Genomic DNA, 23055 nt, shown 5'->3' on the forward strand with positions numbered 1-23055 from the left:
GAAGCCACTGTATATTGCAAAATTGGACTGAGTTTGAGAATTTTTTTACAGCCTAAAAACAATAATGTACGGCATCTTTAAAAGGTGCAAAAGTTCAGTTTCAAACACGATTTTCCTAATTTAGTTCCAATTTAGCCTTGCTCTGATCCTGAATGATTTTGTATTCAATCTCGTTTGACAGTCTAATTGAAAACAGATTTAAAGTTATTTCGTATAAACTTAATGGTAAGCCCTGTGCTGAAATAAGGCAGCCCTAGCTACAAATTTCTTTCAACTTTTATCTAATGCAGGGGTTTCCAAACTACAGCCCGCGGGCCAACTGCGGCCCACGGCCCACTTTTAATTGGCCCACTGCAAATTAAAATATTATTCTTCATTTTTTTTGCTTTAATTGAATATATACGAAATAGATGAAAATCCATTAATATAAAGCTGTGATGAAGGCTGCTGTTTTTTTACTTTAAGCATATTCAATTAAAAGCATAGTTGACATTTTATTGAAATTGCTCACTTTAATACAATAGAGGTGGAGTTATATATCTGACTTCTACTGACTGTGGCCCAGTTGTTTGTATATTTTCCTGTATGTGGCCCTGATCTAATGGATACATTTTTTCCTGTTCGATTGTTCCTCATCTCTGAAAGACAAATCCTCTTTTTTCCTTTTCCAAGGGACGACATGAACACTCCACCAATCATCTACTGTCACCTGATGCTGTTAAAAACATTGGAATGCTTTAGAAAGACAAAAACAAGTTTCCCTCACTTCCTTGAATACCACAAACAGTCTATGGGCTAATATTTTTGGCTTTGGTAACGGAGGCGAGCGCAGAGGGTGCATAGAAGCTCACCATTCGCTTAGTATGGTCCGAGCACTTGCACAATACTGATGAAACGGATAAAAAGTAAAAAAAAAAAAAAAATGGCACTCGCATCGTGGCACCTCCAACATTACCTGAAGAATAAATACAACTGTTTTTACTTATGTGCACAACGAAGAGACTAAATCCTAGTTTAAATATAATGAGAACCGCGACCAGAGTTAAGAAAAGGAGAAGAAAGAAAGCGAGGCAAGCCATAGAAGCGCGACTAATGTCAAGCAAGAGAAATTACGGCTTCCAGAGGTCGAATAATGTGCGTCGACTCTGCAAAGCTGAGGCAGGAGCGAATGCCGTGTCTTAAGCCTGATTTTATAACCAAATACAAAGGCAAGCCCAGATATAATGTTGCATGTTGTTCAGCAGCTAAACTGACAGAAAACTGCGACTAGAATGTAGTGAGTCAGGTTAGGCAGCCAGATCAGCCGGACCCGTCGGATTTTTCAAAGCAAAGGGTTCCTAAGTAATTGTAGGATTTTGGCGCAGTAATCACATACTGTTGCTTGTATAAAGGCGTTACTTTTGATAATTGGTGTTGGCGGGAGAGGCCATATCTGACACTCCTGGCCTATGGTTTCAGAGCCACACGCAGCTTTTCAGACCTGCTTTTGTGTCTTTTTGGCTTTTTTTTTTTAGAGTTTCTGTCAATCTAGGTCAGGGGTAGGCAACGTCAGTCCCGGGGGCCCAAACCAGCCCTCCATCATCAAACTCTGGCCCTCGAGATGAATTTGAGAAATATTATGATCCAAATCAGAGATCAAATGCCTGTTGAAGTACTCTAGAAATGTGAAAAATACTGTCAATTCCTTAAAATGTCTTAGCAGAGCACCCTTTTAGACTATAATCCTAAGAGAATACTAAGAAATTACTTAAATCTACTTGAATTAAGAGATTAAATCTAAAGATTGAGTGGATTTGGTCTGGCCTTAAAGCAGATAAAACCTATTCTTGCCAATGGAACAAGCACAAGTTTTTTCCTTAATTCAGATTATTTTGTATAATTTCAAGTGAAAAATAAATAATTTTTACAGTAAAAGTTAAATTGTTTGATTTCCAGTGAGATTTCTATTTGTTCCATCGGCATCAGCGTTTTTATCAGATCTTAGATTAGTTCAAACCGACTCAAATTTAACATAAAACAAAACCTTATTCAAGCGAATTTTGATCATTTATCTAAAATAAGATGGACATTTTTCCAGTGTATATGATGTACACAGAGTCCACCAAGCAAAGTTGCCTACCCCTGATCTAGGTGATCTGGTGAAGTCCTGTAGTCCCTGTTCACCTCATCAATCTCCTGTGCATCATGTTTTAACGGCTGCCCTCGTTCTCCACTTTGTGAACGGGCTTCGCACTCTACCGGGACTTAGTGTCAGCTCAACGGAAGTGCAGATAACAAGCAAAAATGGGAAAACGTGGGCGGAATGAGGTGAACTGAGACCGTGTTTCATTCTTGTGTGGTTATAATAATGGCTTGCACTTGTATTGGGCCTTACAAGCTTGACAACAGCTTGCCGTGGAGCAGACTGACAGAAGCGAAGCTGCCAGTCTGTGCCATCGGCCTCTTCCCGACTACGACATACCACTCACACTGGCAGGATGAGGATGAAGTGTGTTGCTCAAGGACAGACAGAGAACTGGGATTCAATCTAGCTCCTTTCCGGTGCTAAAATCTCTAACATCGGAGCCTTTGTCACTTGTCAACAAGAAAGAGAAGAAGCTTAAGAAGATAGAAGAGAAACGTCCTCAACTGAACTAACCCAGTCCAGTCGACGATGTTTATAAGCTTCTATTACGATGGCTGGTCAGGCTGTAGTTTTCCGTGACTCTATCCTCTCCGGCTAAACATTAGTGCTATTCCTACTGCGTTTAATGTGCATAGTTTGAGTTGCTTAAGCTCTTGCAAAGGCGAAGTAAGAAAAGTTTGAAGGAATATTAAAAACGAAACGACGTAAAATGTAACTAGAATTGAGTCTCTTTAGTTTAGACAATGGCAGGAAGTGAGGAGGGGCTATCCACGTTTTCGACTTTTTGCTCCGGCGAACAGCAGAGGAAAAGGCGGCTGCCCAGGCTCTTAAAAGCAAACCGAAAGTACATCATGTGACCCATGGCCACGAAGCAGACGGAGATGATGACGAGGAGGCCGAACGCTTCGGGGTTGGGGGCGAGGATCACCATGATGAAGTGCAGGAGGTCCAGGAGGTAATTCATGGAGTTCTGGACGCCGTTGATGATGCCGCGCTCGGATTCGATGACGTTCTCCTGGATGAGCTGGGTCACGGTCAAGTCGAAGGACCAAAGGCCTGCGGGAGGATCAGAGGGAGAGAGAACGGGAGGGTCAGCGAGATTCTTTCGTTTTTACAACAGGGTTTGAACTGTATATAGTGACATTGACATTATGGGGGTCAGAGTTCAAAGGGCTCCTTTGAAAATACTGTATTTTAGTGGTTTTCAAATGATCGGGGGCAAGAGGTGGCTCTGGGTTAAGAAAAGAGCTGAGTTGGTACCTTGAAAAAAAGTCAGTATCAGTAGTTTGCTTTCTATGCTTCACAATCTGAAACTCACTGCCTGAAAATCCTTTCCTTGAGACCTCATTTCAAATCTTCAAAGCTCATAATTAGATTCTGCTCTAGGTTTAATACGTGTCCTTCTCATGTGGATAATTGTCAGTCGGATTGTTGATTTTATTTTTGAAGCATTTTGAGTTTGAACTTGTACATGAAAGGTGCTCCACAGATCTGACTTCTCTTTGGAGTTAAATATAAAACCCTACCCTGCTACACAGAAAAATATTTATTCAGTTCCAGTTTCCAGAATGAAAGCAGGTAGCCAAAAAAATATTATATCTTAGAGACCAGGTTTTGATGCCTGTTTGGTCCAGGGAGGCATTAAAGGAAGTTACTTGGTTCTTTCAGCTCTAATAAATGATAGAAATGTAAAAGAAATAGTCTTTTATGGAATATTTTGGTATGGGTAACGAAAAAAGTATTGTTCAGCTATCATCGTATTGTAAACCAAGTATTGTTAAAGTACCTGTATGGAAAAAAAATGAACGGTACCCAGTCCTAGTTCATAGGCCTCCTGTTCAATTAGCACATATCACCAGAGATGGACTAAACCAGGTCAAAGACAGGTCAAAGAACAAACTAATGAGTCTATCATATATTAGTTTGACAGTTTAAGTTGAATAACAGAAATAAATGCACTTTTTAGCTGTATTCTAATTTTACGAGTTCTCCCTGTATTGACCACCAGGAGCAGCCTGCGAACAAACAGGGAAACCTCTACTATAGTTTGAGAACCACTGGTGTTTGTATTGGAAATATGAACAGCAAGTTAACTTCACAGGTGCTTCACAGGAGTACTGCAAAACTGAATTTAAATCTGCTTCCATTCACAACACTAATATCAGCAATAACAGGAATGATACCAAGCAGTGCTTTTCCAACAGAAACATTGTTTACACCTGTTTTTTCTTTAACCTCTTAACTCCCGCCTGAACCGAGAGCATTTTCTCCAGTTCAGCTTTACCTAAATCCTGTAGGCCACAAAACTGTGGACCTACAAAGACCTACAAAACTAAATTGATCTTTTTCCTCACATGATCAGATTTTTTTTCATCACTTTTTCGATTTTTTTTTGTCCATTTTTATGTCACTTTTTAGTCACTTTTTAGTCAAATTTTTCTCAATTTTTCGTCAAATTTTTCTCAATTTTTCGTCAAATTTTTGTCAATTTCTCTCATTTTTTGTACCTTTTTTGTAAATTTTTTGTACATTTTTTGTCACTTTTTTCCACATTTTCATCCTTGTTTTTGTCTCAGTTTTGTCGCTATTTTCACACCTTTTTTCCAGAAGCTTTTGGATTGGGGTAAAGCTGGAGAAAATGTGCTCGGTTCAGGTGGGAGTTAAGGGGTTAATTGTTTTGCACAGGCTCACCCTTAATTGCATGTAGTTTCCTGGGAGTGATAGCAAAGGTTAATTTTAGACTTGTTTTACTTCCGCCAAAACATTATTGCCTGTTATAACTTCCTATAAAACAAGTAAAGGAAACGATAGGAGGAACTGATTTATATGAGTCAGCACTTTCTAGTACAGCGGCTTTAACACAGCAACAAAATGTTTGGGTTTCAAAGCACCCTCTTCAACAGAATAAAGTTCATTATATTAGGATAAATATAACTTGGATTGTGCATGACTGAAGTAGTTCCACACAAAGTGACTCACCCATTCTAGCAGCGATGACCCCGGCGAACAGCAGGCTGACGGACAGGTAGGACTGCAGCGGCGGCATCTCCTGGGCGGCCGTGGTGATGCTCGCGGCCGTGGTGGTGGCGTTCGCACCGGTCACGATTCCCGCCAGAGCGTGCTCCGCCTCGGGCAGCACCGTCTCCCCGACCAGGTGCGTGTAGAGGTCCTCGAAAGGCGACACACTGAGATCAAACGGACTCCCGGGCGCGAAGACGGACACGACACACAGCGTGAGGCAGGACAGCTGAGCCACTCCGGAGATGAAGCCCGTGCGGATCAGCCCGCACTTCTTACGGATCCAGGTGAAGGCCACCGTGCCGCAGATGCCCGAGATGGCAGAGGCGCCCATGAGCAGGCTCAGGATGGACCCGTTCAGGCCTTGGGTGTAGGCGTAACCCGTGGTGATGCAGTCGAAGCCCAGGACGGTCATGTAGAGGAAAGCCAGAGACATGCCGGCGAAGAAGATGTTCTGGTTGTAGTAGGCGACCCAGCCGGCCTTCAGGGTGCGCAGCGGCTCGGTGACCTGGTAGCAGCAGCCGCGCTTCTTTGGAGACTCGTTCTTCACCGCAGCGGAGTCGATCATGAGCGGCTGAGAGGACTCCTCGGGGCTCTGGCCGTTTTCGATCTCTGCGAAACAACAGAATAAAGAAACTTTTAGATTAACAAAACAGCACTGAAGACGTGGATGTTGTAAAGTCATTATCTATCCATCCATCCATCCATCCATCCATCCATCCATCTTCTTCCACTTTTCCGTTTCCGGGGGCAGCTGTTGGAGTTGCCCAAATCACATTGCACCAGCCCCTTATGGCTCCTCTTGCAGGTGGTGGGTCCACAGAAGGACGGCCTCACGATTAACCGGGCCTGTTGGTCTCTCATAAGGGGCTTCTGAACCGCTCTGTCTGACCCATCACCTAAGACCTGTTTGCCATGTGAGACCCTACCATGTCCCGAAGCCCCCGACAACAGAGCTCCCAGGATCATTCGGGCGCTCAAACCCCTCCACCACGTTAAGGTGGCGGTTCCAGGAGGGGTGTAAAGTCATTATAAAATATAATAATATAGCAGCGTGATCAAATTAACACAATAATAGCACAGCAATAGGATGAAATAGCTCAGTAACTTAAAGTGTAATAATTATGGTAATTATTTATTGGAAACAGGACACACACCTTGTTTAATTCAAGATAATTGGTCAAACCATGAGTTCAATTACCAGGAAATGTGGCTATAGTAATCATGAGCTGCTACATTTTTTTTCGATACCGATACTCAGTTTACAATACCGATACTAAAATATATAATATAGAACCAGAAAACAGAACATTAATGTGTGGAAGAGCTGCAAATGTATCGGGTTCATCTCCAAGAAATGTGTGAAAAATGGGGAATAATTTGGAGAATAATGAAGGAAAATTGGGGGAAATAGTGGCAAAAATAAGGAAAAAGTGTGTAAAAAAAATGAAAAAAAAGAAAGAAAGAAAAGGGGCAAAAATTGGGAAAAATTTGGACTAATTTGGGGAGAAAAATGGGGGGAAATAGGGAAAAATATTAGTACTGAAAAATTAGCAAAAATGAGGGGGAAAACATGGAAAAACAAGGAAAAATTGGGGCAAAAAAAGTGCTAAAAAATGGAAAAATAGAGGCAAAAACAACACACACAAATTTAGAATAAATTGGGGAAAAATAGGAAAAATGGAGGGGAAAAACATTAGTCATTGAACATTAGCAAAAATGATGATGAAAAATGGGAAAACAAGAAAAAATGGGGGCAAAAAATAGGGAAAAATATGTGGGGAATGTTTTTTTTTTTTTTGAGCAAAAACAACCAAGTCGCTCCCTTAAATGCTCTCCAAGGACCAACAGCATCAAAACTTGGATTTAAAGATATAAGATTTGTTTTCGGTCGTCAATCATGAGAAGTTTTTCTTTTCATCAAACTAATAAAACATTTGAGCTTAAAGTCCCCCCACCCCTTGTTTTGAGAATCACGTGCCGTCAAATGACACGACTCCTTGAATAAGAGCAGGCTGAAATGAACAAGTGAATGTGAAAGCTGCGCATGTTCTCTACCTCTGACGGGGCTGAGGTCTTTCATCTCCTGTTGTTGGTTTGGGTCTTTCTGCCCGGCCTTGGTCGCGAGCGCCGGGGTTTTCTGATAGACCTTCCACAGCAGCGCGTACTCCACACACATGGAGACCAGGTTCCAGCCCGAGATGAAGCCGCAGCCGATGAAGTGGGACCCGAACGACATCACCTGCCCCACCAGCATCGGGGCCAGGATGTTGGTGAGCTGGTCGATGATTCGCACCGTGGCGTTCATGTCTGTAAAACAATAAACAAATAAGAAAAGGTGAACTTTATCGCCTCCTCTACATTTGAGCCATCCTTTACTTTCACTTTTAAGAGCGGTCAGGGCCATCGTAGAGTCCAGATCTTGACCCTATTGAGAAGCTTTGGGATGTGCTGGAGAAGGGTTTGCACAGTGGCCACACTCCACTGCAAAAAGTAATTAACTAGATCAGTATAAACATCTCAATTTGAGCATAATAATCCAAATTTTAGTTGTTTTGACTAGTTAAGAAGTTCTTGGGCATTTGTCCTAGATTATTTCACTTGTTCTGAGATGTTTCTGACTCGTTTCGATACATTTCGTCCTTATTTCAGGTCATTTTCTTTGCCAATGGGGTAAGAAAATTGGTCTTATCTCATTGGCAATTTTACTTTCTTATTTCAAGCGAGATTTACCCGAGAACTGGTCTGAAATGTCCTCAAACAAGCAAAGTAAACTTGGTCCGATCAGGAAAAGTGTCTAAATGAGTGAAAACCGCTCAAAACAAGAAACATTTCCTCAATTCAAGTCATTTAAGCCAATGCTTGATGATCACTTTTTGCAGTGTACAAGAAAAAAAACATTGCAGAAGAATATTGAAACCAGAGGTGTGTAGAGTAGTCAAAATATTTACTCAAGTAAGAGTAAAAAAATAGTACTTGGAGAAGTATCAAGTGAAAATCCTAATATTTAAAAGAAACTGCCATAAAAATGTATTTAAAAAAAAGAGAAACGGGAACAAAACACAAACTACATATATTTTTAGGAAGCTTTTGTAATTTTAAAATTGACTCAGTTTACTACAGTGGCACAAGTAATATCAATATTATGAAAGTAGAAGTAAAAGTAGGGCTGGGACGATCCTCTTTTGTCACGATCCGATACATATCACGATACCCAGGGGCCGATCCGATACGCAATGTGTAAAAAGTTATTTGTCCAAAGTTTTTAAACCAAATGCCATTTGACATTTACAGAAGTGGTTAGATTGAAAAGTGCATCAACACAAAAACACAGTATTACAGTATTAAAAGTATTAAAATTTCTTGATAAAGTATCGATACTTGGTATTGCAGCACAAAGTATTGTGATCCAAGTCCGATCTGATTTTGTCAAGCCCTAGTTAGATCTACTGCATGAGACTCTAAAAAGTCTTCAAAATGTAACTGAGTACTAGGGCCGGGACAAAATATTGGATTGGATTGGTAATACTGCAATATCAAGTATCAATATTTTATCAACTACAACATCAACTACAGTACAATACTTTCAGTACTTATGTTCTGAAGCACTTTTATCAGTAGCGCTTTGTTACATACACTTTTCAATCTTACACTTCAATAAATGTCAAATAGCATTTTGTGTATTAACTTTGGACACATTCTTTTTAACATCCGGCCCCGGATAAAGCGGAAGAAAATGGATGGATGGATGGATATTTTAAGGTAAACATACTGTATTATGTTGTTCTGTTGGCTTCAACAGGCCGGGACCTTCAGCACGCACTGGGGCGGTTTGCAGCCGAGTGTGTAGCGGCCGGGATGAGGATCAGCACCTCCAAATCCGAGGCCATGGTTCTCCACCGGAAAAAGGTGGTTTCCCCTCTCCAGGTCGGTGGGGAGTCCTTACCTCAAGTGGAGGAGTTCAAGTATCTCGGGGTCTTGTTCACGAGTGAGGGACGGATGGAGCGTGAGATCGACAGACGGATCGGTGCAGCGTCAGCAGTGATGCGGTCGCTGTATCGGTCTGTCGTGGTGAAGAGGGAGCTGAGTCGGAGGGCAAAGCTCTCGATTTACCGATCGATCTACGTTCCCACCCTCACCTATGGTCATGAGATTTGGGTAATGACCGAAAGGACAAGATCGCGAATACAAGCGGCCGAAATGAGTTTCCTTCGCAGGGTGGCTGGGCGCACCCTCCGAGATCGGGTGAGGAGCTCAGCTACCCGGGAGGGGCTCGGAGTAGAGTCGCTGCTCCTCCACGTCGAAAGGAGCCAGCTGAGGTGGCTCGGGCATCTGTTTCGGATGCCTCCTGGTCGCCTCCCGCGGGAGGTGTTCCAGGCATGTCCTAGTGGGACAAGGCCTCGTGGAAGACCCAGGACACGGTGGTGGGACTATGTCTCCGAGCTGGCCTGGTGTCGCCTCGGGGTCCCCCCAGAACAGCTGGAGGAAGTGTGTGTGGATCGGGAAGTTTGGGCATCTCTGCTGAGACTGCTGCCCCCGCGACCCGGCCCCGGATAAAGCGGAAGAAAATGGATGGATGGCATACTGTATTACTCATCATAATTACTTACAGTATCGCAATACGTATCGGATCGGCCCCTGTGTATCGTGATATGTTTCTGATTGACAAAGGTGTATCGTCCCAGCCCTACTGAGAACTACCTGCCTCTGACTGAAACAATGGCTGTAATCAAAGCTGAAGGCAAAAATATGAAATATGAGAGTGTGTGATCTTTTTGTTTTGTTTTGGTCGGGCAGTGTATGAGAGCACATTCTTAACCTCTTAACTCCCACCTGAACGGATCCCATTTTCTCCAGTTTGGATTTACCCTAATCAAAAAGCTTCTTGGGAAAAAAGCAAAGAAAACAAGGATGTAAACGCGACAAACGTGACAAAAATTCAACAAAAATGTGACAAAAAACTTAACCAAAATGTGCCAAAAAATGACAAAAATTCAACAAAAATGACAAAAATTCAACAAAAATGTGACAAAAATGTGCCAAAAAATGACAAAAATTCAACAAAAAATGACTAAAATTCAACAAAAAATGACAAAAATTCAACAAAAAGTGACAAAAACTCAACAAAAAATGACAAAAATTCAACTAAAAGTGACAAAAAACTCAACCAAAAAGTGACAAAAATTCAACAAAAAATGACAAAAATTCAACAAAAAATGACAAAAATTCAACAAAAAGTGACAAAAAACTACCAAAAAATGACAAAAAATCAACAAAAATTTGACAAAAAAATAAATAAAAAAAAAATAGAAAAAAAAAACATACAAAAGGTGACATGACACAACACAGCAACAACGTGAGGAAAAAGATCAGTTTTGTGGGTCTTAGCTTTCAAATGAGGTGTTACAGAGGCCTATATAAAGGCCAAAGAGGACAGAATGCATTTGGTTCAGGCGGGTGGTATGAGGTTAAAGCCTAAACATTTTAATTGACATTGAGCATCAGGGCACAGCTACTCTCCACGCTCTACATGGACTATGGGAAGTGAATCAATAATGCATGAAACTGTAAAGTGGTTTTGACCGTCTGGAAGTTAGAACAGAGCGTTAAAAGACAAATGCATTTTATATTGACTGAAATAGGGACGGCTTAAATCGTGATAAATGGTCCGAATTTAATACATTAGACACTCAAACGCTTTTAAATTAAGGAACCACTCGTCCATCACACATAAGTCTTACACAGAGACTGAAGGCATGGTGAGTGTCTTGCCTAAAGCAGGAGCCATGATGGATAAATGTAGAGAAAATGGACTTTCCTTTTGAAAATCTATACCAGCTCTTCACAAAATCCATTCAATATCAGGTCAAGAAAACTTCCTTCTTTCCTACAGATCAGGGAGCTTGTGAACGCAGCACCGGAGCAGCGTGCGGCTCAGGTTTACTGCACCGATAGCTCTCCCGCTGCTCCGGTTCAGCAGGTTCACAGGAGCAATGAAGGTTCAGTATCATGTGAGGAAATCTCTTAAATAGCTTATGACAATCAGTTGAAAGCGACTGGAACATTACGAGGAAAAAAACCTGAGAGAGTCAGAGTCAGCATCCGGGGTTCAAAGTCTGAACGGGGAAACGTATCAGATAAAAAGCGGTCACGTGAGGCCTACATTTGATAAGAGGAATCTGATTATTGGATGCTATCTGACTGGAACTGGTTCAGGCCTGGGTTAGCGATGGCATGGTCCTGGTTTAGCCCGGGGTGAGGTTATGATGAGGTGGTTTAGACCTTCTTGAGTCCCAAAAGAGCCTCAAGTAGGGGCGGATCGATTACACAGTTTCGATATATCGATACCAAACGGCTACTTTCTCAGTATGGATATTGGGCAAAAAGTATCGATACTAATTTGCATATGTAAAAAGTAGGCGTGGCAGCAATTTAACCCCTCAACTCCCACCTGAACCGAGCACATTTTCTCCAGTTTGGCTTTACCCCAGTCCAAAAGCTCCTGGAAAAAAGCTGTGAAAAAGCAACAACACTGAGATGAAAACAATGATGGAAATGTGACAAAAAAGTAAGAAAAAATTGACGAAAAAATGACAAAAATGTGACAAAAAAATGACAAAAAATTGATAAAAAATTGACCAAAAAATGACAAAAATTTGACTAAAAAATGAACAACAACAAAAAAGAAAAAAGAAAAAAAAATGAGACAAAATGACAAAAAAAATGACAAAAAAGTTACACAAATTAGTTGAATACCCAACAAAAAATGATGGAAAAAAATCTGATAACGTGAGGAAAAAGATCCTCTCGGTTCAGGCGGGAGTTAAGAGGTTAAACATAAAAGGACAATTTACATCAGCAGCAGGGGATTGAATTAACCCAGCCATATCATTCTGGTTTAGATTCTATTTGTCATTAAAGTATTACTTTCAAACTTTGTTTATGTATTTAATTTCACACCAACATTGTATAATTAACCAGTGAAAGTAATATCATTTCAATGTACCTATTAATTATATAAAATAACCAGTTTTAGAAATGTATATTGATTGAAATACATTCACCCAGATAAAAATGACCAGTATCGGTATCGAGAAAAATGACCCTAGAAGTATCGGTATCGTATCGATTCCAAAAAATGTGGTATCGCCCATCCCTAGCCTCAAGTCTAGATTAGTCCCGGCTAGAACCTGGTAAAGCAACATATTATTACACCAAAGGAATGGGACAAACCTGCTAATTTACTGCTGTCTTGTCCGGCCACGACCACCACCCAGTCCCTTTGTATCGTGATGGACATGGCTGTGCTGGCGAGGTTGGCGATGTTAGCGATGGTGATGACCATGATGTAGCAGGTGGTCTGAAACGACACAATGTTCATAAATATCACCCTAAAAACATGGCAGCAAAGGCACATATCAGTGTTGGGGCAGTGGTCAGATTACACCTAATACAATACACTATTATTTGTTCATGCCTTATTGTCTGTGGTGCTGAACCAGAAAACAGAACATTAATGTGTGGAAGATCTGCAAATGTTCAGGTTCGGGTTCATCTCTAAGAAATGTGTGAAAAATGGGGAATAATTTGGAGAATAATTGGGGGAAAATTGGAAATTGTGGCAAAAATGAGGAAAAAGTGTGTAAAAAAAAATGAAAATAATAATAATAATAAATGGGGCAAAAATAGGGAAAAATTTGGACTAATTTAGGGGAAAAAATTGAAAAAAATGAAAAATGGGGGGAAATAGGGAAAAATATTAGTATTGAAAAATTAGCAAAAATGAGGGGGAACACATGGAAAAACGAGGAAAAATTGGGGCAAAAAAATGTGCTAAAAAATGGGAAAATAGAGGCAAAAACAATGGAAAAATTTAGAATAAATTGGGGAAAAATAGGAAAAATGGAGGGAAAGAGGGAAAAAACATTAGTCATTGAACATTAGCAAAAATGATGGGGAAAAATGGGAAAACAAGAAAAAATAGGGGGCAAAAAATAGGATTGTTTTACATGATAAGAAGGTTAATAAAATGTGAAAGAAGTTGCCATTTTTCATATCTTAAGACATTTCATCAAACAGAGGAAAGAGAATTGGACAAAATGGGCAGCTTTTCAGCAAAAATATGTGATGAATTTCAGCCAAAACTGTGTATGTTTTAGTCCAGTGGTTCTGAACTGTTATGGCGTCGGGACACACAATCATCCTGGGACGACAAGCCGCGACCCAAATACTAAAAAGACTTAGAGAATACAATGTAAAATAAGCCAAATAAGCTGAAATTATGATCAAACAATCAGATGACGGTCATTTTAGCAGATTATATACTTTTTCTGTACATGAATATTAAAAGAAATGTTTTCTGGGAAAGGCTCGCGACCCACTTTAGGTTCCGACCCACCAGTTGAGAACCACTGTTATAAACCATACGCTTATACAGGAGAAATTTTTGAGCAATGTCATAATTTTCGAATAAATGTAGATGTATTGCCAGTCTGAATCTAATTGAATGGTTTTTAATAGTTTTTAAAGGGACTAGATGCAAGTTGGTCATTTTTATACTCACTAGTGCCACCTCAGGTCATACATGTAACTGCACCTTCTATATCAAGCTCATGCATGACGGCACTTCGGACCCGAATTAACACCTTTTCGAGTGAGAGGATTTTAGAGGCAGTTGTGGTGAATAAGTCTAGGCTCATTCTACATATTAGGACATGGCTGGAACATGTAGGGGGAGAAAATACATCCTTTTAACATTTTTAAACTAATTTAAATAACTAAATAACTAACTAAATATTAAAAGGAATTAGGGTTGGGCCATATCATATATTGTTATCGTGCTATAATTTTTTGACATCGTTGTGCTCAGCTCCGTCAGAGCAGCATAAGCACTGACTGCAGGTGCTTAAAAAGTAAAAAGAAGTGAAGGATGCAAACCTGTTTGAGTAGATCATATTTGCGAGGAAATTATTGTTAAACATAAAGAATAAAATATCACTGAATTAATCTTCCCAATAGGCGAAAGGCGGGGATTTTGAAGAAACTTGTCCATTGTCAATTATATTGCCTCACATATCTTTATCATGATGTTTCTTTTTATATTGTGATATAGATTTTAGGCCATATCGCCCTGCCCTAAAATGAATGTTTTCTGGAAAAGGCTCGTGACCCACCTTTGGCTCCTGTCAAGAACCTACACATCTTTATACATGCTGTATTAGGGCTGCAACTAACGATTATTTCGGTAATCGATTAATCTACCGATTATTTTTACGATTAATCGATTAATCGCTTGGCTGTGAAAGGTGCATGGAAATTGTATTTTTTCAATTTTTTTATCACATAGAGCTAAAATGGCGGCGCTTGAAGACATGTTGATGGAGTAAACTTAAAGTAAACGTTTGTGGGAGGCTATTTGTGCTAATTCTACTTTCTGATTGGACGAGACAAAGACAGATATTTATGAAATTTACAATGTACAAAACACTGCAGACCCCAACTTAAAAAAACAAAGTAGGTTTTCATCCACATTACATAATTGTCATGTCTTTTTTGCTCTATTTTAGTCTGTGTTTACTAAGAAAAGCGATTAGTCGATTACTGAAATAGTTGACAACTATTTTAGTAATCGATTAGTTGTCAATTAATCGATTAGTTTATTCAGCCCTATGCTGTATTTTACTTTCACACTCAGTGACTAATCTATTTTTACATCTATTTCTTGTGATCCTCGTTGCACAACACAGTAATAGCGGCTGTATATGGGGATCTTGATACAGCACAAATACAAGCCGTGATGCAACACAATTGATAATGAGTGAGAGAGTAAGAAACTTTAAGAAGGTAAAATTGAAGACGGTTAAAGGCCAATCAGATGTAAATATATAACTAAATGCCCACCTTAAGACTTTAATAATACAACAGTAGTTTTACGAAAGAATATTAACATAATGAGTTACGTGCACTCCTTTGTGGGTCATAATCCCGAGAGTGCTTTTAAAACAGGCCTGGCCAGCCTCTCCTTTGTGTGTCATGTGACTTTGCTGCTGCTGACACAGACTAACGCACATACCATCTCCCGTTTCACAAAAATACCTCCACTTTTAACACTCACTCCCCTCGCGAGACCCTTCACCTCTCCCACGTTTTCTGCCCTCCCAGTAGAGGGAAAGAAGAAGTGATCGCTCATGCATCGACATCGAGTTCCTTTTTGCCCTTCAGAATTACGAGTTCTTGAAAAGGAGTGGGATTCGACACAGGAAGCCCATTGTCTGTCGCCCGAGTCTGAATCTAAATAATATACAGTATGTTGGCTTGAGAGGTGGTCAGCTGCACAGTTACATAGCTCGACATGTGTAAACAAGCCCATGCAGTGAGACAACATCGGCAAAACAAGGCTGAGAGCTTAGGACAAATAGCCGCCTTCATCCCGGCTACAAATCACTACATCAACAACTTGTAGCGCCTAGTTTGAGGTTTTGAATTTGCGCAGCGCTTGATGCTCTTTGAGTAAAACGAGAAGTTCATGTAGAATTTTGGACAGTGCTGTGTCCGGGGTTTCTACAGGTGTCAGAAAGTCAATGCAATGCTTTGTAATGCAGGCAAATTCATGCAGTGAAAATAGATGAACCATAGATAGATACAGATGGCATCTCTGAATCGTCCATATATGGTCATGTTTGAAAACAGTTAAGGGGGAAAAATCGGAACTTTCTCTAATTATTCAAAAACTACTTTAACAAATGCTGAATTCTGAATATAGTTTTCTACTAAATAAAGATATAAAGACATGGAGTGGAGCAAAGTGATTCAACAGCCCATAAATACATAAATAACGGAGAATGCTAACAGAATGCTTCATGTTAGCATTGTGCTAATGCTAACGGTTAGCTAGCACGAGCTACAACTGCCGTTTTTTCCACTTCTACTGAACAATCTGCTGTGAGAAAATATCCATATGGACCCGATTTACACTTGACTTTATTTATGTGATAAATAAGTTTATATTTCACCAGAAAATGGCTAAAAGGAGTGGAAAATTGTGTTTCTCTAAAGATTCTATTTTTTCCCCTCGGCGAAGCCACACACCCTTTTATGACGAGATGCCGTCTGTATCCATACAGACAGCGCCCATATAGGGTCATGTTTGAAAACAGTTAAGGGGGAAAACAATTTTGTAAAAATCGGAACTTTCTCTAATTATTCAAAAAACACTTTAACAAATGTTGAATTATGAATATAGTTTTTTACTAAATAAAGATACAAAGACATGTAGTGGAGCAAAGTGGTTCAACAGCCCATAAATACATTAAAAAAACGGAGAATGCTAGCAGGATGCTACATGTTAGCATCGGGCTAATGCTAACGGTTAGCTAGCGCTAGCTACAACTGCCGTTTTTTCACTTCTACTGAACAATCTGCTGTGAGAAAATATCCATATGGACCCGATTTACACTTGACTTTATTTGTATGTGATAAATAAGTTAATATTCCAACAGAAAATAGCTAAAAAGAGTGAAAAAGATTTTCCCAAAAGATTCTATTTTCCCCTTCGGCGAAGCCACGCCCCCTTTTATGACGAGTTGCCGTCTGTATCTATATCAGTGTTGTGGGTTCTGTCTCTAAGGAAAAATTATATCTTCTGTGAAATTTTGATTTAATGCCAGTTTTAGACAGATTTCTAATGATTAACGTTTAACTTTTAATGCTTTTTAATGCCCTGCGGAAACACTGTGTGCTACATGTTGATATGCACAAACACAGGCTGCTGTCAATGAGTAATTTTAGAACTTGGTGATATGACAGGGCTGCAAAATCTAGTCACAATCGGATTGAAACGCCACTCTTTTCTTGTTCGCCATTTGCAAATCCCAAAGGTTGCAGTAATTTAGTTAATGCACGACCTCTGCAAACAACAAAGCACTCCCTCTGAATAAACTTTTTTATCGGTCAAACCTGCTCACCCTGTATTTTCAGCTCTCTGCAAACATGTTTTGGAATGCTTGACCTCTGCATTAGTGTAGAGGTTCATGTCAGTGCTCTCTCGATTTTAAAGGCATGTTTAAAATGTGAACTGTGACCTGAATCTTGTCAACCTTACTTGCTGATAATATATATTTGCTTATAAATTTAAAAAAAAGATTAAAACTAAAGACATAAGAAGAGCTAATACATGTATTTGTATATTATATCTATGATTTGATCATATCTAACCAGGACAGCCCCACTATGATTCAGAATCTCTCTTTAAGGGGTGACCTAACCCCAAATGAGGCTCCTATTGTACATGTTTTAGTGGTAGAAACTAGGGCTGAACGATATGGGCAAAATTTCATATCTCGATATTCATGCCACGATATCGATACGATACGATATAACTATGGGTTAGGTGAAAACCAAGCATTTTCCAGAAAAATAAAAACATAATAATAAAGAGTGCAGTTTTATTGATGAAAATCTATATCGTTTATATCTTGCTTTTTTCTATTTAAATTTTTTGAATGTTCATATCTCGATAACGATATATCTTTCAGCCCTAATAACAGCCAGAGCTATAATCATTGGCCTAACTTCTGTGTTAGTGCAACAAAGCAAAAGAGTTCAAGACTGTGATGTCATATCACTAAGAATCATGGGATTAGCAGCAACAATAAACTAATGGAGATTTTAAAAAGTTAAATACTGGAGTTATTGATCACATTAAAACACTTGGACACCACAGTCTGTCAGATGTACCAGTAGCGCCTCAGCAGCTATGGAGTTATTCCACGTCTTTTTTCTCCACTTTTTATAATGTTTTTAGCTAATGTTAGTCTATGGAAAATGTATGCTAACAGCCACAAACATGGCGGATCCCCATGGTAACGGAGGATATTCCCGAACTCTATTACTTTGACTTCCTGAATCTAGAAGGTTTGTCCGTCAAGTCAAGTGATGTAAAATTCCTGTAATGCAAATCAATCCTTATCTTCCTGAATCGGGCGGCCACAAACTTAACAGCAGGATGTAATTAAATGATTTGGGTCACGGAGAGTAAAGTCAAATCAGGATAAACGCTCATTCAAATTGAGTCTGTGTCGTAGGTCGGTCAGGGAGGTGAGGGCACTCCTTTGCTTTTAAAAACTCTGGACATACTGGAGATAATAGGAGAAGATCACGCAAGTTAACGCCGTTACAGTATTGAGGTCAAAGTATTTGTGATTCACATAGTTTTATGGGACACGGCCGGCCCTTAGAAGCATATGAAGTGTGCCGGCTCATTTTACACATCAGCTGTTGTAAAATATGCCTTTTGGATTCCCGTCATTATGGAAGAAAGTTGCAAGATGAAGACTGAACTGAAGAGAATAAAAGGCTCTAAACACGATTTTCTTAAAGCAGAACTAAGTAACTGTTTTACCTAAATAAATCCTTTTCGTATTCTCCCTGGGGGTTATACAAGTGTTAATAGGATGATTGGGGGGTCTTTCATCTCCCCTGGTGTCTCTGGCCAGAAAACCACTCTTGCAGCTTTCCCTGCTCCGACCCAGAGCACCAATACACACTAATAGAATCACAAAGAAGAAGCTAACAGGCTAATGGGCAAAGCTAACTGCGGGCTAGCGCCAATTTAGAAGTATTTACAGCCAAGTTTGAATGAAAAAAAATATCTCCATTGTGTAATTGGTTTGTGGCACAATGTACAATATCCCTCTCTCCCTTTGTCTTTTCTGTCAGTAGTAATTACTTTCACAGACAAGTAATGAGTAAAAAAAAAAGCAGCATGCAACAACAACTGCAGGTGCGCTTATGGCCTCTAGGGGCATAAGTTGCTTCTGCTTTAAGAACAGGAATAAATTTGTTTTGTCTTTAAAGTGACTGAATGCAAGTTGGTCATTTTATACTCACTACTGCCACCTCAGGCCTTATGTGTAACTGCGGTCTCTATATTAAGCACGTGCATGGACCCGAAGTGACACCTTTTTGAGTGACAGTGCAGGATTTTAGAGGCCGTTGTGGTGAACAGGTCTGGGCTCATTCTACACATTAGGACATGGCTGGAACATGTAGGGGGAGGAAAATACTTAATTTTAACATTTTTAAACCCTGTATAGCCTTTAAGTATTTTTTTTTTTTTTTAAAGACCATTTCATCAATACCTGTGCATCTAAAGCCTTTTGAGTAATTGTTGTTTACATCCCTGAGACAATATTCCCTGAAAGTTGAGAGACAAAGAATTTAGATGTCATAAAGGTTTTGCCCACAATTAACAATTATAGTGTAGTTCTCCCTCTTTCATTGTTTGTAAATTAAACTAAAAATAAAAAATCAGGTTTTTAATTTCTTATATCACCAAATAGTTGCAGCCTTTGTGATTTGTTAACTATGATGCTCCCTCAAAAATAATCACACCCTTGTTGCAGCTATGGATCTCAATTATAATGTAATATACAGACGCTCTGGCATTGCGGGAACATTCCTAACGCAGGTACATGTAGCAAACGGGATCTCACCAGAATCCATCCATTGTAAAGGGCCGCGAGCTGCTCTTTGAACTGGAACACCACCATGAGGAGGACCCCGCACAGGATCACACAACTGTTCTGGACAATCAGCGAAGTCTGGGCCACTGCGGAAACAACAAGAAGTGCATGACAACAGGGGCATTTGGAGCACTCGGGGCATGACAACAGGGGCATTAGGAGCGTTAGGTGCAGTCGGGGAGTACATGGATGATTCACCCATTTACAAACACATGTAACAGATTTTGAGCATGTTATTCATTAGGGATTAGCTCCACAAACTTTCTGCATTAATCTTACGGCTTTCCTTTTGTACCGCCAAGCCTGTGTGATTTATTAATGCCATCACTTCATAACGGTGTATTTGTGTTGAGAAATTGGACTTCATATCAGTTTTGCTTTGTGTGAAAAGACCCAATAAAGATAACGCGTCCAAACAGCTGCAATAAGACACTTTCCATTAAATCTATTGGCTTTTTTTTAAATGTGGTGAAAGCAACCTATTATGAAAATGGTGTGGATTGTTTCAAGGGACAACTACTTTGAAAGGTAACACATTCGTCTCGAGCTAATTCGTAAATATTGACTAGTACTTTACTAGTGTTAACACATAATCGATAGAGCAACATTGGAAAAAAGACAGAATGGAGCATTTTCAGTCAGTTTCTGCACAGTTCTTCTGGATAAACACTGGCAAGAGTTTATTTGCTTTAAAGAGGGGTTATAGGGTGGACTGACATTACATGAACCTGGTTTATAGACACGGTTCAGAACAAAAATGACCCTATTTTAATGAATGCAACAAGTAAAGCTCGTACTTTGAAGAATATAACGTTTAACTGGTTGGCAAACAAAGCATAAAGAGAGTCTTCCCTCCCCTACTTTTTATGTTGAGAGCCTTTATATCCAACTGTGTATATTCTAATGCTCTTTTACAGACACGGTCCCTACTTTATACATATTAAATGTCACATACAGATAGTTTTAATACTCCATTTGTAATTCAAGAAGAAAATTTGGCCGGCACAGCGAGTCGGCCCCATATCTTGAACTTGGACTTTACCTTTCAGCCGTGGATTCCTGTCGACCCAGTCCCCGATAATGGCCCCGAGGAGCAGGACGGAGCCGGCCACCACGAGCCCGTACACCGCTGTGAGCAACAGGCTGTTCCCATACAACTCCACCAGGAAGACGGCGACGGCAAAGCTCCACATGCGGTCACCCTGGGAATGAAATTAGAACAAATAAACTCAACATCTATGTATCCGTTCAAGGCCTGGTCCGGGGTGAACAATTAATAATTCGGTTTAGCAGAAAAGTGTGGGATAACAAAGAACTCATTAATAGATTCCACCTGATTGTAACACTTATTTGTCTGTGAGTAAATCTACAAATAGCTCATGACATAATAACCCACAGCTTTTTGTTGTAGACAGAAAAACGCATTAACCACTGTTTTTATAATGCTTAATCCTGTACAAACTACAAGGAGGTGTGTAATCAATGTTTTCCCACATAATAACGTGGTAATTGCATATTACACTTACCCATGTTGACAGTGCGTGTCCCATGTATATTAGGAATTTGGCTGAAGTAAAGAAGTCCCGGACAGCCTCTGTAAAACACACAGGATCGATGACAATACATTATTAATAACACCCCATTCCTGGTCCACATAATGTAGCCTAAGGTGCAAGATTTCCCATGCAATCTATGGCAGCCTTACCGCAGCATGTCTTCTTTGATCCTTGGTTATCCATTTTTTAATCCGAAAGGCAAGTATATTTAGGTTAATACTGCCTTCCCACCCCGTGCTTTCTAGGTTATCTCTCCTCTTTTGTAATTGTCAAAGGAAAAAAAAGAGGTCGGCTCCGGGGGCTAAAGCGCTGCAGCGACGCACGGGTGAAGGAAGAAGAAGAAGAAAAAGACAACAAAAACAAACACGCTCTTCCACCCTTTTCCCCTCTCCAAACTTAGCCAACACTGTAGCTGAAGTCGGAAAGAAATAACCGATGAAGGTAGAGGTTTGTCAGGCGCCAGAGGGGAAGGATAGGAGCCGTTTTCTGAGCGCGACCATCCAGATGCTCGGTCTGCGACGCTTGTGCGGATCAGTGTTTACGCCGCGGATATACTGCCCTGGACGTCACGTGACCCGCTGTCAAAAAACATTAGCTTGTTTTCTCTTCCCGTTCAAAACGAGCGCAGAAAAGGGCGAAAAGAGCGGCATTTGCGGGCTGCTTTGGGGATAAAAAAGGCGCGTTTGTCCGTGGGATTGTGAGTAAGAGGGCTTAAAGTGGTCAAGAGGAGGATAAGCTAACGCAACGACCGCTATTGTTATGGTTTTTTCTATGCTAAAATTAGCTTGTTTTAGCCACTGTGTGTTTTAGACATGAAGCTAATGTTGCAAAATGAGAGTAATGACATGTCTGTAAAGGAGTCATTGTGAGATTACTGTGGGGTTTCAACATTATTTATTAATTAGTGGCCAAAAATATTTACCTAAGTTCCTTTATTTTTTATTTTTTCCCAACTTTATTTAAGGCGCATAACAAGTACAAAAGTGAAAACACAATATTTTAAGAAATTATACCAACATACAACAAAGGAAAAAATACAAAGAGCACACAACAGAAACACAACATTATTGCATTCATCACAAAATAATCTAAAAGTAACATTATTTTAAAAGTAGTTTTATTGAAGTAGAGTCCAGTTACAGTAAAAAATGTATTTGGTGAAAATACTACTCGAGTGGCCGTCTGAGTGTGAACATTTGCTTTAAAGCCACACCGTGTAGAATTTTACCCAAATAATACAATTGAAATACAAGCCTTTATTTAATCATAGATATTTTCATCATTGAAAAATCCCTCATAAATGTACAAACAAACATGAGCTTTTGTTGTGAGCGGCTCAGCTCTACTAAAACATGACTAACTTTACCGGGAGTGGGTACGACTCGTTGGTTGAATTTGAATTTTTTTTTTTTTTTGAAATATTCAAATTAGCACAAACAAGGCTCGAGGCTCAAGTGTGCAAAGCTTCAGTTTTCAACGTAAACAAAAATACATAAAAATAAATTGAATAGTTTTACAGTGCAAATTCGCTGCATAAAACTTTTATCTTCAAGGCTTTGGCATTTGTGCAATAATACAAGGAGGTCACATTCAAATACAACAAGCTTGGGTTTTTGGTTGAGGTTCTTACAGCGATGGGTATGATACTGGGCCATTATTAATATGAAATTCATAATAAAAAGTTTAACAAAGTACAAAACATCTTTAAGGTTGAGTTGTAAATCTATTCTAAGTTTTCTATTCACAAACATATTGATGTCTTTCCAAAATACTTGTGTGCACGAACATTCCCAGAAAAGATGGCTAATCAATTTAAAAAACAGGTTAGGTCCTC

The 23055-nt window shown here is 39.7% G+C and overlaps 1 protein-coding gene across 1 annotated transcript; it reads right to left on the reverse strand.

Moving 5' to 3' along the window:
* Positions 1-2280: 2280 nt before the first annotated feature.
* Positions 2281-21754, reverse strand: slc40a1 (solute carrier family 40 member 1). Its single transcript, XM_079563432.1, has 8 exons — positions 21371-21754; positions 21192-21259; positions 20708-20867; positions 19636-19751; positions 12377-12503; positions 7202-7453; positions 5105-5755; positions 2281-3181 (listed from the first exon to the last, which is right to left on the reverse strand). Exons 1-8 carry the CDS (start codon positions 21402-21404, stop codon positions 2862-2864), a joined length of 1728 nt encoding a protein of 575 aa, XP_079419558.1. The 5' UTR covers positions 21405-21754; the 3' UTR covers positions 2281-2861.
* Positions 21755-23055: the final 1301 nt, after the last annotated feature.

Source organism: Gobius niger, assembly GCF_951799975.1.
Source record: "Gobius niger genome assembly, chromosome: 9".
NCBI lineage: Eukaryota > Metazoa > Chordata > Actinopteri > Gobiiformes > Gobiidae > Gobius > Gobius niger.

Bases quoted from the DNA above. Each gene is read 5' to 3' on its own strand.
- slc40a1 (XM_079563432.1), bottom strand. From the start codon at position 21,404: ATGGATAACCAAGGATCAAAGAAGACATGCTGCG. The intron at 7,454-12,376 runs GTTTGTCCCATT...ATTGTTTTACAG, and splicing joins AGACAGCAGTAAATTAGCAG to ACATGAACGCCACGGTGCGA. The intron at 5,756-7,201 runs GTAGAGAACATG...GTTGTTTCGCAG, and splicing joins AGACCTCAGCCCCGTCAGAG to AGATCGAAAACGGCCAGAGC.